Source organism: Pristis pectinata, chromosome 1, assembly GCF_009764475.1.
Source record: "Pristis pectinata isolate sPriPec2 chromosome 1, sPriPec2.1.pri, whole genome shotgun sequence".
NCBI classification, from domain to species: Eukaryota; Metazoa; Chordata; class Chondrichthyes; order Rhinopristiformes; family Pristidae; genus Pristis; species Pristis pectinata.
The window spans coordinates 8,969,412-8,982,510 of NC_067405.1; the positions used below are offsets into that span (position 1 = coordinate 8,969,412).

Genomic DNA, 13,099 nt, shown 5'->3' on the forward strand with positions numbered 1-13,099 from the left:
TGGTCAGTAGGTTGATTTTTTCACTCAGAGGATGTGCTTCTTTGCTGACGGCTGTTGATGATCACTGAGTGTACTCAAGACTGAAATCAGGAGATTTTTAGACTAAATGTAACAAAGTGACTGGGCAACAATTTCAGTGAAAACTTGCTGTTATATACAATCAGCTCCTGGAGCAGTGAAGACTGAAAATGCTCACTAGGGCGCAGTGCCGAACTTTTCTGGCTTTTCAATGCCACATTTGGGATGGAAGAAACAGTTTTCTGTAATGACTGCCTTCCTGAACAACCCAAAAACTCACTTCACTTGGCAACCACAATGGCCAGAAATTATTAAACGTGGAAATAATAGCTGACAAGGACTAACCCTGTCACATTTTATCAGCTCCTAGCTGAGGCAGTGGCTTGGCTAGGTCTGATGTCATTTCTTGCTGAAATGTGATTAAGCCACAAACTGTGTTGCTGTTTAGCTCCCATTGTCCTTAATTGAAGTATTGTCAATAATGAGTGTTGTATTGATTAACAGCAGGATTTTGGTGGCTGATTTTGTTTAGTTTACTGATACAGCTACAAGACATTGTGGATCACTACTGTCCAGTCTCTCTCCTCATTGCTGAAAAGGCACCATGCAAATCAAGACCCAGTAATTTGTAGAAACTTGTTGCATCAGCATTGTGACTGATCTGCCATCTTGTTTGACCATTTATGACTTTTTTGAGATGGGGTTAGGGGTAGTGGGAGATGCAGAGTAAAAACTCCCGGAGTTCTTTCTCCTCATTTGGCCTGGGGTTTGGTAAGAGGTTTAAGGTTCTGGGCAGAGGTCAACTGGTCTCTTCTATCTGTCCATTCATAAAGAAAGTACATTACTGCACAACAAAAACCAGCTTATAGTTTAAAAAACTAAAATCAGTAATTGCTTTAATATGTCTATTCTTTCCAGAATTGTGTCTGAATAACTTAGAAGTTTTAATCGACTTGCGTTTTATACAGCATTCTTGCAGCACCTCACAGAAGCGTGATCAAACAAAATCTGATGTGGACTCACGACAGGAGATATTAGGACTGGTGACAGAAAGCTTTGTCAAAGGCAGAGGCTTTTAGGAGCATCTTAAAGGAGGAAGGCTGAGGGGAGGGGAACCTGGAGTTTAGGGCTTAGAGAAAGTGGAATTCTCAGTAACTGTTGACATTAAAACTCCCAGCTAGGTTCAATTCCACAGAATTTGTTGTAGAAGTAGAGAGTTCTGTTGCAACGAGGAAGCTCCAAGTATATAAAAGTGAATTTCACAGCTAATAAAAGTGAGCAACTAATGATGAATTTCCATAACTCTTATAGACATCCGTATAGGCAACAGAGAAAAGGACTTCTTAAACTCGAGCTGTAACTTACAGGGGGCGTAAAACATGACAAGCACCGATGAATGTTCCTTCAAGAACTCATCGAAGCTATCGTCTGTCAAATGGAACACTGTGGAGTCTTGCTCTGCCCACGAGACCTCTGGGGCCTTTGGTTGCGGAGCCTGCGGGCTGGTGGTAAAAGCAAACGCAATTGCATTAAGCATACGAGTGCACAAAATAGATTACAGGCCACGCTGTCGTTTGACCACTTGATACTGATAATTCCCCCACCCCACCGCAAGAACATTCGTCTTTGACAGATTAAGAGCAACTCTTCTTGAGGTTGAAAGCATGCAGCTTGGACGGAGTGACATTCACACGGACAAAACAAAAGATAGATGCAAGATAAAGAAGGTGGTCAAAATATAATTGTTATTAAGCAGTAAACTTTTTAGTTGCAGAAAATTGCAGGGAAACTTTTTGATACAGTGTCACGTAGATTTAGAACAAGTGCACAATACTCTAACAGTAAGTTATGAGTAAACCTGCTCAGACCAAAAAGGAATTAAATAATAGAAATGTAGTTAAGCATTTTTGCATTATGAAGACTTGCCCAATATAGTTAGACTGACAGCAAAGGAAGGTTTGTAATTTTAAAGCAGTGAAGCATTTACATTGCCAAAGTGATAAACAATAAGCTTCTGTCAGGGTGGAAGAATTAGGGTCATTCTTTGTAGCCATGCTTGTAGCCTCAGCAACATAAGGCTCATGTAATATTGTTTGAAAATTCAACACTTACTTTTTCATCCATTCCACAAAATCTTGGGCTGTAGCTCCGTAGTTTTCAAAATTAAATAGGAACTTCCCCTTCCTTTGAAAAAAGCCAGACAATAAGTAAGACAATTGTCATATTAAACTAGCGGCACTGCAAGCAACTCATAAGCTCTTAACAGAGAACAGACAAACCGAAGTTATGGAAGGAGGTGGGTGAAAAAATAGCTTTCTGCACACAAAGAATTAGAAAATTGGGAGCTGCTATTATATAAACTGCTATCCACTTAACTTACAGCTCAATCTAGACTCAACCTAATATTTTATTAGGTTCTTCCAGCATCATAGTGTTTTCCGTCCAGATTCCAGCATCTGCAGTCCTTTGTTTCTCTAATATTTTATATATTTTTTTAAGTATTAAGTATTTATTGACTTCTTTCAGTACATTTTGCACAGATTGCACTCTGATGATGTAGAGTAATTAGAAGATGGTGCATTAAAAGCTAATTATTTAAGAGTGCTTGTTAAGAGTAATCTGTATCTTGACTGGAAGTCTGGGAGAAACAAAAAAAATCTTGTGCTTAAAGAAAATTTAAAATTTATAATTTAGCAGTCAAATGCAATTATCTGATTACTCTCTGAAGAGAGAATTTTAAAAAGTGCCTCAGGAAGCTTCTTACAGAAATCAGCTGTAAGCAAAACACAGTCAACATCATTTTATAAATATATTTTGTAAACATTTTTTAATTTTTTCCAAATTAACAAACTGCAGTCAGTCTGGGTGAAATTCCAATTTAAGTTCATCAAAATTCTTCAAAGGATCAGGTTTCTCAGTGCTAATTACCATTTCTAACTCTGAAAAATCATTCTTTATTTCCAGCCAAATAGATACATGCAAATCAGTTCTTTCCTCTGTTTTCAGCTTTAAACTGTGAATCTGCTGTTGGTTCATGACAGAAAATGGATAGTGACTGGTTAGACTGAGCAGCAGTTTCTCAAGTGTATTCCAACTTGACATTTTACCTGAATCTTTATAACCCGCACAGACAGACTACCTGCCAATGATGATTGTCACTGTCTCAAACTTTTCCAATTCATAGAGTATAGGCAATCCTTGCCTTCATAAATAAACTCAAAGAATAAAAAGCTATAGTATCTATGTTTACAACTTTGATTTCAACTGGAACAATGTATTCAGTTCCAGGCAGAAATCTCAGGAAAGAGGTCAAAGCCTTGGGAAGCTCCCAGGTCTTACTAGAATGGTTCCCGGAACATGGGACTTCAGCTGGGATTCTTCATCTTAGAGCTGGGAAAACTAAGATATTAAACAGACATGTTAAACATTAATGATAGGCCTTGAATAAATGAAAAGAAACTGCTTCAATTGGCAGAAGTATTAGTAACTAGGTGACACAGGTTTAAGATAATCAGCTAAAACACTTAAGTGTGGGGAGGGGAATATGAGAAGTTTTTTTTAAACAGCAAATTGTAATTAAGAATGCACTGCCTGTAAGGACCGTGGAAGCAAATTCAATAATAATTTTCAAATGGGAATTGAATACATACATTAATAAGAGAAAACTTGCAGGGCTATAGGGAAAGACTATGTGACTAGGTCTAATTGGCAGCTCTTTCAAAGAGCTGCACAGGCACAATAGGCTAAATGGCCTCTGCAAGACAGTAGGATTCTATAAAAATAATTAATTCCCAAGATCGTGCTACTTTGAAGTGCCAGCATGGGCCTGAACTCTCTGAGATGTGCAGAGTGAAAGCCAAAATTTCCATTTGTGATTGTATTAATGGAATACACTTAATGCAAAATGCATATTTGCCAACATGATGAGAATGAAATGATCAAGCTTGTCTGTACCTCATGCAGTTAAACTGCCTGCTAACGAAAGGAAGGAGGTACTTGAGTACAGAGGTTGGCCAAAGCTTGCACAATTGGTAACCCTAAATAAAAACTCCTTTATCTGTCGGAGGAGAAAAAATTTGGAAGGGAAAAGCATATTAAATATTTCTCAGTTCCTTGCTTTTCCCACCTCGCTGATTGTCTAAGGTTTGTACTTTCAGTGGAGGGAAAAAAAGACTGAAAGAGACTTGCAAAGCTACACAAAAAAGAGCTGATATTGACATTATAAACCACAACATCTTTGATCAACTGAAATCCCTTATGCTCTTAAAAAGCATCCCAGTTTGGGTATTGCTACATCCTCCGCAAGTATTTTCCAATGGTGGGTGGCTTTGCAATAAGTCCCAGGCTAGTTCAAAGTTGAGACCTATCCCATTTTAGAAAGTGAATGATGTAATCTAAAGCACAGACAATTCTCCTTATCAGTAATATCACTGGAGTGAGCCAGAGGGAAGGAAACACTAAACAGGGAGGAAGTTTATTTTAAATAGTCAAGAGTATTATTTTTATACTCCAATAGAATCTTCCTCATTCATTTTTTAAGTCTCTGATAAAGGTCTAGATCCTAAAAATTGGAGCAAAGGAAAGCAGGGTTTTGACTGACATAACCATCTTATCTGGTCACACTGTCTGATAACATCTGAAAGTCATATAAATTTACATGTAGACATTTGGCCCACCACATACAAGCCAAGGATATCAAAATTAAGAGAACAGTGGCATAACAGATAAACTACTGGAAGAGCATTCAGAGGATTGAAATACTAATCTGATGCGTGAGGTTGAACCCCATCAAAAACATATTGTTTGGTCCATGCGTGACTCCACACCTACTAATGAAGTTGACTTGTAACAGCCTCCTTAGTCCAGAGGTAACTTATGATGGACAATAATTGCTACCTTGCCAATAATGTCCACAGCCTGGGAATGAGTAACAAAACAATATCTCACTGCTCCAAACGTACCGTAATCTGAAGGCTATGGACCACCATAAGGAGTCATCAAGTTGTACAGCACAGATAAAGGCCCTTTGGCCCATCTGCATCCATGCTGACCAAGATGTATATCCAAGCTAATCCCATTTCCCAGCACTTGGCCCATATCCCTCTAAACTCCTGTCATTTCTATATCCTTGTCCACATATTTCATAAATGTATCTAATGTACTAGATGTATCTAATGTACCAGAAGTGGCAGACGGAGTTCAATCCTGAGAAGTGTGAGGTGGTACACTTGAGGACAAACTCCAAGGCAGAGTACAAAGTTAATGGCAGACTTCTGGGTAGTGTGGAGGAGCAGAGGGATCTGGGGGTTCATATCCACAGATCCCTGAAAGTTGCCTCACAGGTGGATAGGGTAGTTAAGAAAGCTTATGGGATGTTAGCATTCATAAGTCGTGGGATCGAGTTTAGGAGCCGCGAGGTAATGATGCAGCTCCTCAAAACTCTGGTTAGACCACTTAGCGTACTGTGTCCACTTCTGGTCACCTCATTATAGGAAGGATGTGGAGGCGTTGGAAAGGGTGCAGAGGAGATTTACCAGGATGCTGCCTGGTTTGGAGAGTATACATTACGAGGAGAGACTAAGGGAGCTAGGGCTTTACTCTTTGGAGAGGAGGAGAATGAGGGGAGACATGATAAGAGGTGCACAAAATATTAAGAGGAATAGATAGAGTAGACAGCCAGCGCCTCTTTCCCAGGGCACCAATGCTCAATACTAGAGGGCATGGCTTTAAAATAATGGATGGGAAGTTCAAGGGAGATATCAGAGGAATGTTTTTTACCCAGAGAGTAGTTGGGGCATGGAATGCACTGCTTGGGGTGGTGGTGGAGGCAGGTACATTGGTCAAATTCAAGTGATTGCTATATAAGCATATGGAGGAATATAAAATAGAGGGATATGTGGGAGGAAGGGGTTAGATAGTCTTATGTGAGGTTTAAAGGTCTGCACAACATTATGGGCCGAAGGGCCTGTATTGTGCTGTACTGTTCTATGATACCTGCTTCGACCACTTCCTCTGGCAGCTGGTTCCATATATCTACCACCGACTGTGTAAAAAAGTTGTCCCTCAGGTTCTTATTAAACCTTTCACCTCTAACCTTAAAAATAATGCCCCCTATTTGATTCCCCAATCTTTGGAAAAAAAGACTGCTCACCCTATCTATGCCCCTCATGATTTTAGACACTTCTCTGAGATCACCCCTCAGTCTCCAACACTCCCGGGAGTAAAGGCCCAGCCTGTCCAACCTCTCCCTATAACTCAGTCCCTTGTGTCCTGGCAACATTCTTATAAATCTCTTTCCAGTTTAATCACATCCTTCCCATTACATGGTGACCAAAACTGAACAAAATACTCGTGTGGCTTCACCAATGTCTTGTACAATGGCAACATAACCTCCCAACTTCTATATTCAACACCCTGACTGATGAAGACCAGCCTGCCAAAAGCCTTCTTCACTGCTCTGTCTACCTGTGACTCCACTTTAAGGGAACTATGCACCAGTACTCCAAGGTTCCTCTGTTCTACAACAGTACCCAGGGCCCTTCCATTCAATGTAAAAGTCCTACCTTGATTTGTCCTTCCAAAATGTAACACTTTGCACTTATCTGAATTAAACTGCATTTGCCAGCTGATCAAGATGCTTCTACAATTCTTGATACTCCTCTTCATTGTCTACGACATCACCTATTTTAGTATCATCTGCTAACTATTCCTCATATATTCTCATCCAAATCATTAATATAGATGACAAATAACAATGGGCCCAGCACCGACCCCTGGGGCACACCACTAGTCACAGACCACCAATCCGAGAAACATCCTTCCACCATCATCCCGTTTCCTACCATCCAGTCAATTTTGTATCCAGTTTGCTAGCTCTCCTTGGATGCCACACGATCTAACCTTCCAGAGCAGCCTACCATGTGGAACCTAGCAGCCTACCTCGCGGAACCCATCTTCATCCTATTACTTCTTCAATGTATCTGGGAGGGTTTCTGCCTCCATCACCTTTCCCACACCCTAACAACTCAATGGGTGGAAAGATTTTCCATCAACTCAAAGCAGCTGCACAGGTTGACTCTGTGGTTAAGAAGGCATATGGTGTATTGTCCTTCATCAATCGTGGAATTGAATTTAGGAGCCGAGAGGCAATGTTGCAGCTATATAGGACCCTGGTCAGACCCCACTTGGAGTACTGTGCTCAGTTCTGGTCACCTCACTACAGGAAGGATGTGGAAGCCATAGAAAGGGTGCAGAAGAGATTTACAAGGATGCTGCCTGGATTGGGGAGCATGCCTTATGAAAACAGGTTGAGTGAACTCGGCCCTTTCTCCTCGGAGCGACAGAAGATGAGAGGTGACCTGATAGAGGCGTTTCAGATGATAAGAGGCATTGATCGTGTGGATAGTCAGAGGCTTTACCCCAGGGCTGAAATGGTTGCCACAAGAGGACACAGGTTTAAGGTGCTAGGGAGTAGGTACAGAGGAGATGGCAGGGGTAAGTTTTTTACTCAGAGAGTGGCGAGTGCGTGGAATGGGCTGCCGGCAACGGTGGTGAAGGTGGATACGGTAGGGTCTTTTAAGAGACTTTTGGATAGGTACATGGAGCTTAGAAAAATAGAGGGCTATGGGTCAGCCTAGTAATTTCTAAGGTAGGGACATGATTGGCGCAACTTTGTGGGCCGAAGGGCCTGTATTGTGCTGTAGGTTTTCTATGTTTCTATGTAACTTCCCTTTAATCCTTCTGTTAGCTTAAATCTATGCCCACTAATTGCTACAGGAAATAAGTCTTTCCTAATCACCATCAACTTCACACAATTCAATTAAATCTCTTCATAGACTCCTATATTCAGAAGGCAACAATCTCAACCTCGCCAATATTTCTTCATAATTAAACCTCACCAGGTCTGGCAAAATTACTGTAAACCACCACAACCCCCAAGACTGCTCTGTCATTCAATGGCTGATGTGATTATAACACTGACCACATTCCCACCTACCGGCAGTAACCTTTCACTCTGCTTGGTCATTACGAATCTATCTATCTCTGCTTTAAAAATATTCAGAGGCTCTCCTTCCATTGCCTCTTGAAGAGTGTTCTAAAGCCTCAAAATACTCAAGAGGAAGAATTTCACCTCACTGGTGTTAAAGGAGTGATATCCTGTTATTGAACAATGACCCCTCATTCTAATTCATCTCACCACCTTGGGCATATGTCACAAATAACATATTTCACCCAAAAAAAACATTTTTCTTCCTGATATCTCAGATCAAACTATATTGTTCACATCGGACTCTGACTAGTTCCTCTCCTTCACAAAGACTGCAGTAATAGTGGCTGCCTCTGTCCATCTGTTGCTGAAACCCTCATCTGTATCTTCATCTCCAGACTTCATTCTAATTCTTTCCTGACCACCCTCCCATACTGCATCCTTCATGACCTTACTTTGCCCAAAACGTTTCTGTCAATATTCATAGAATATAGAACAGTACAGTACAGCATAGGCCCTTCGGCCCACGATGTTGTGCCGAACTAATTAAATGCCTAAACTAATCCCTTCTGCCCACACAATGTCCATATCCCTCCATTCTCTGCACTATTCCTAACCCATTATCCTATCCCACATCATTCCCTTCAATAATTCCCAATGAGTCAGATTTAAAGATCATCCTGCTTGCCTTGCTCCTCCTCACTTATAATGCATTGAACCTCAGTTGTTCCAATGATACTCTAGTCCTATACTTCAGTTTTTTTTCAAGCATCTTCACTTTCCCACCTCTCTCTGCTTCTTCACCCTCACCCTGCATTACAACAGTGAAAACAAAGTATTTTATTGCCAAGAAAGCACATGATTTCCTGAAGTCATGAAATATATTTTCTGCAGCTCCAAATTTTTTATTTTAGTTTGTCTGACCATATTTTGGTAAGCAACCTAATATCTCCATTTCTGTCATTTTTGTCTAATTATACTTCTGTCAAGGGCCTTGGAATGTTTGCATTGAAGATCCTACATAAAAAGTAATATATATCCATTAACTTTTTGTGGCATATTGTCTCTTAAGAAGAATGGGGCTAGACAGAAAATAAAAAAGAGCATCTGAAGTCAATCTGCCACACCAACTGAGGCACCCAACCACATGGTGTTTTGTTGTTATCTATGAAAGGAAAACCACAAAGCCACATAAGATTACTTGGACTTGGTTGTTAACCTCACCATTCACTCTGTGGATAAAGCAAAACTTACTCAAAGTAACAGAAAGTTGGATATCCTTTAACATTAAATTCCTGTTTGATTTCATCAAATTCAGTTGGATGGACATTCATTCCGGCCATTACCTATTCAGAAAATGATGTGCATTAGTCTTGATAAAATCATAAAGCCAAACAACATCTTCAACTAAATTCATCTAATTTTAATTGACTATTCAAGCCTAAACCTTTTTCCTGAATAATATTCCAGCAGCTTGCACTAACCTTAATATCCAAAACCACTGTTACATTCTCAGTCCTAAGGCTGTCCCTTCACTTGAGAAATGCCAGTTCTAGTTGGTCTTGGTTAAATCAACAATTAAAGCTCCCAATTGTTTACTTTGCTTCAAATCTGAACAGACAGGGTGATGCAACAGGTCCCAGCTGGGAAAAGACCAGATGAAATGCTAAAACTGAGATAATCGAGTGTTCACAGGAAGTCGTGAATAAAACAGTGACAAGAGGCAGCTGTGGGATTTGGCAGTAGGAAGTTTTGTATTCAATGCTTGCAATCTTATGGCATTTATTGGCAGCATCCTTGTGACTACCAATACAAGTCCAATCCTTGATTGCTTTATCTGTGTTACCTTATCAGCAACTTTCACTAGAATAGAAAGGGAGCATAAAACTAGCATCTGTCCATTTGCAATTACTAATTATAAATCACATGACGAAATCCAAGAGGAGGAACGCCGTCCCCACTGGAATTTTTATATCATCGTTGCTACTCGTCCCTATTTCTGCTCAGGATTCGAAATGCATCCAACTTGGTTTTGAATGCATCAATCCAGTGTGTGTTCAATGTGGTAGACTGCAGTCATTCATTAATTTTACAAAAATTCTGGGATATGGGCATCACTAACATTTAGTGCCAAATTCTATATGCTGTTATGAAGACAGTGGATTGTTGTAGCACATTTGTTAATGGTAATATGAGCGTTGATAGGTAATATGTTCCAGCAGCAGTGAAAGAATTATGATTATATGGTGTCTGGCCTGCAGGGTATTCGAGGGCAATAAATGCTGGGTCTGCTATCACACACACACATGCATGCATATAGTTAGATAAGAGAAAATATCCAATGGAGTCCATTATGCAGAGATAAAAGTCTGCAGATGCTGGAATCTGGAGCAAAAAAACAAACTGCTGGAGGAACTCAGCAGGTCAGGCAGCATCTATGGAGGGAAATGAACAAATGAGAGATGCCCAGGTGAAGGGTCTCAACACAAAACATCAACTGTCTGTGTCCCCCAACACACTGAGTTCCTCCAGCACCTCGTGTTTTGCTCCAGAACCCATTATGCATTGTCCGAATACAAGCGAATGATATAAGGATTTATGGGCAAACAAAACTGCACAGTGAATTAGCAAGGCCGTGTGCTGTCTCTCCACAGATCCTGCAACTGACGATGAATGACGAAAATTATTTTTACACACCATTTCAGATTTCCAGCATAGGTTTGTTTCATCTATGGTTTAGTAGGTAGCTAGCAATTTGGTTTTAAAGGAAACTTGTTTTAATAATGCAAGTTGTTTAACCAAGTTTCTACAGTGAAACAATTTCCATAATGTTCTTTGGGTGTCAAATTCACTTTATTGAAGATTTCATTACCATAGCTTTCTATTAGAAGTTAAAGCAGTTGAAGAAAAACTGTACAGGATAATAAGATCAGGACTGAAATTTGACTAAACCAAATTACGTAACAGGAAACCAATTATGTTGCCTTTTAACAGGTCAATGAAACTATGATACTTACATAGGCGCCCTTCAACTCTGTGGCAGCTTGCTCAAAGGCTGGCATCATCCGCTTGCATACCCCACACCCTGACCCGGGTCAAAGGCCACAGCAGAACAACAAACAGAAGGAGAGAGACAGAGACAAATATTGGGCTAAACAAATCAGCGACAGCTTTGACAAAATCATTTCACCAGATGCCATTCCAAAGATATCACAGCACAGTGAGCGCCAGCTCTCCTTCTCAAGCTATTCCATCTAATCCTTTTTCCTAGACCACTCTTCATATCTTTTTTCAGATAGCTATACAATTTCCATTTTAAATGCCAATGTGATATTGTTGCATGAAAGGGGAGGAGAGGAAAACAAATAGCTGTTTGGCTTGGTGCAGAGATGGTTAAGGAAAGAAACTAATGCAGGACACTAGTTTAATGATTAGGAGTTTTGATGGAGCAGGTAGGGAGGGTAAATTGGTTCATTATTGTCACATGTACCGAGGTACAGAGAAAAACTTGTCTTGCATACCGTTCATACAGATCAATTCATTACAACAGTGCATTGAGGTAGTAGAAGGTAAAATAACAGAGTTCAGAATAAAGTGTAACAGTTACAGAGAAAGTGCAGTGCAGCAGACAATAAGGTGCAAAGCCATGACAAGGTAGATCGTGAGGTCAAGAGTCCATCTTATTGTATTAGGAGACCATTCAATAGTCTTATAACAGTGGGACACAAGCCTGGTGGTCTGCGCATTCAGGCTTTTGTATCTTCTGCCCAATGAGAGATGGGAGAAGAGTGAATGTCCGGGGTGGCTGAGATCTTTGATTATGTTGGCTGTTTTACCAAGGCAGCGAGAAGTGTAGACAGAGTCCATGGAGGGGAGGCTGGTTTCCGTGATGTGTTAAGCTGTGTCCACAACTCTCTGCAGTTTAAAACATAGAACATTACAGCACAGTACAGGCCCTTTGGCCCACCGATGTTGTGCTGACCTTTTAACCTGCTTTAAGATCAATCTAACCATTCCCTCCCACATACCCCTCCATTTTTCTGTCATCCATGTGCCTACCTAACAGTCTCTTAAACACCCCTAATGTATCTGCCTCCACCAGCACCCCTGCAGCGCATTCCACTTCCCCACCACTCTGTGTAAAAAACTTACCTCTGATATCTCCCCTGTACTTTCCCCCAATCACCCTAAAATTATGCCCCCTCGTGTTAGGCATTTCCACCTGGGAAAAAGTCTTTGGCTGTCCACTCGATCTATGCCTCTTATCATCTTGTAGACCTCTATCAGGTCACTCTAGCTTGCTCAACCTATCGTCATAAAACATGCTCTCCAATCCAGGAAGCATCCTGGTAAATCTTCTCAGCACCCTTTCTAAAGCTTCAACATCCTTCCTATAGTGAGGTGACCAGAACTGAACACAATATTCTAAGTGTGGTCTAACCAGGGTTTTATAGAGCTGCAACATTACTTCATGGCTTCTGAACTCAATACCCCAACAAAAAAGGTCAACACGCCAAATGCCTTCTTAACAACCCTATCAACTTGCGCGGCAACTTTGAGAGATCTATGGACGTGGACCCCAAGATCCCTCTGTTCCTCCACACTGCTAAGAATCCTGCCATTAACCTTGTATTCTGCCTTCAAATTCGACCTTCCAAAGTGAATCACTTCACACTTTTCCAGGATGAAGTCCATCTGCCACTTCTCAGCCTTGCTTTTCATCCTATCAATGTCCCGTTGTAACTGTTGACAACCTTCTACACTATCCACAACACCACTAACCTTCGTGTCATCTGCATACTCACTAACCCTCCCCTTCCACTTCCTCATCCAAGTCATTTATAAAAATCACAAAGAGCAGGGGTCCCAGAACAGATCCCTGCGGAACACCACTGGTCACCGACCTCCAGGCAGAACACGTTCCATCTACAACCACTCTCTGCCTCCTATGGGCGAGCCAATTCCAAATCCACAAAGCCAAGTTTCCCTGGATCCCATGCCTCCTGACCTTCTGAATGAGCCTGTCATGGAGAACTGTATCAATCACCTTACTAAAGTCCACATACACCACATCCACTGCTCTACCCTCATCAA

General features: G+C 40.9%; 1 protein-coding gene across 2 annotated transcripts in view; it reads right to left on the reverse strand.

The window, feature by feature from the left end:
* Positions 1-13,099, reverse strand: part of pdia5 (protein disulfide isomerase family A, member 5) — a 125,375-nt gene that overhangs the window by 74,180 nt on the left and 38,096 nt on the right. For both annotated transcript variants that reach the window (XM_052026965.1, XM_052026968.1), the window contains exons 8-11: positions 11,023-11,090; positions 9,260-9,351; positions 2,131-2,202; positions 1,384-1,520 (exon numbers count right to left, since the gene is read on the reverse strand). In XM_052026965.1, coding sequence (XP_051882925.1) covers positions 1,384-1,520; positions 2,131-2,202; positions 9,260-9,351; positions 11,023-11,090 — 369 coding nt within the window. The remainder of the gene's footprint in view (positions 1-1,383; positions 1,521-2,130; positions 2,203-9,259; positions 9,352-11,022; positions 11,091-13,099) is intronic.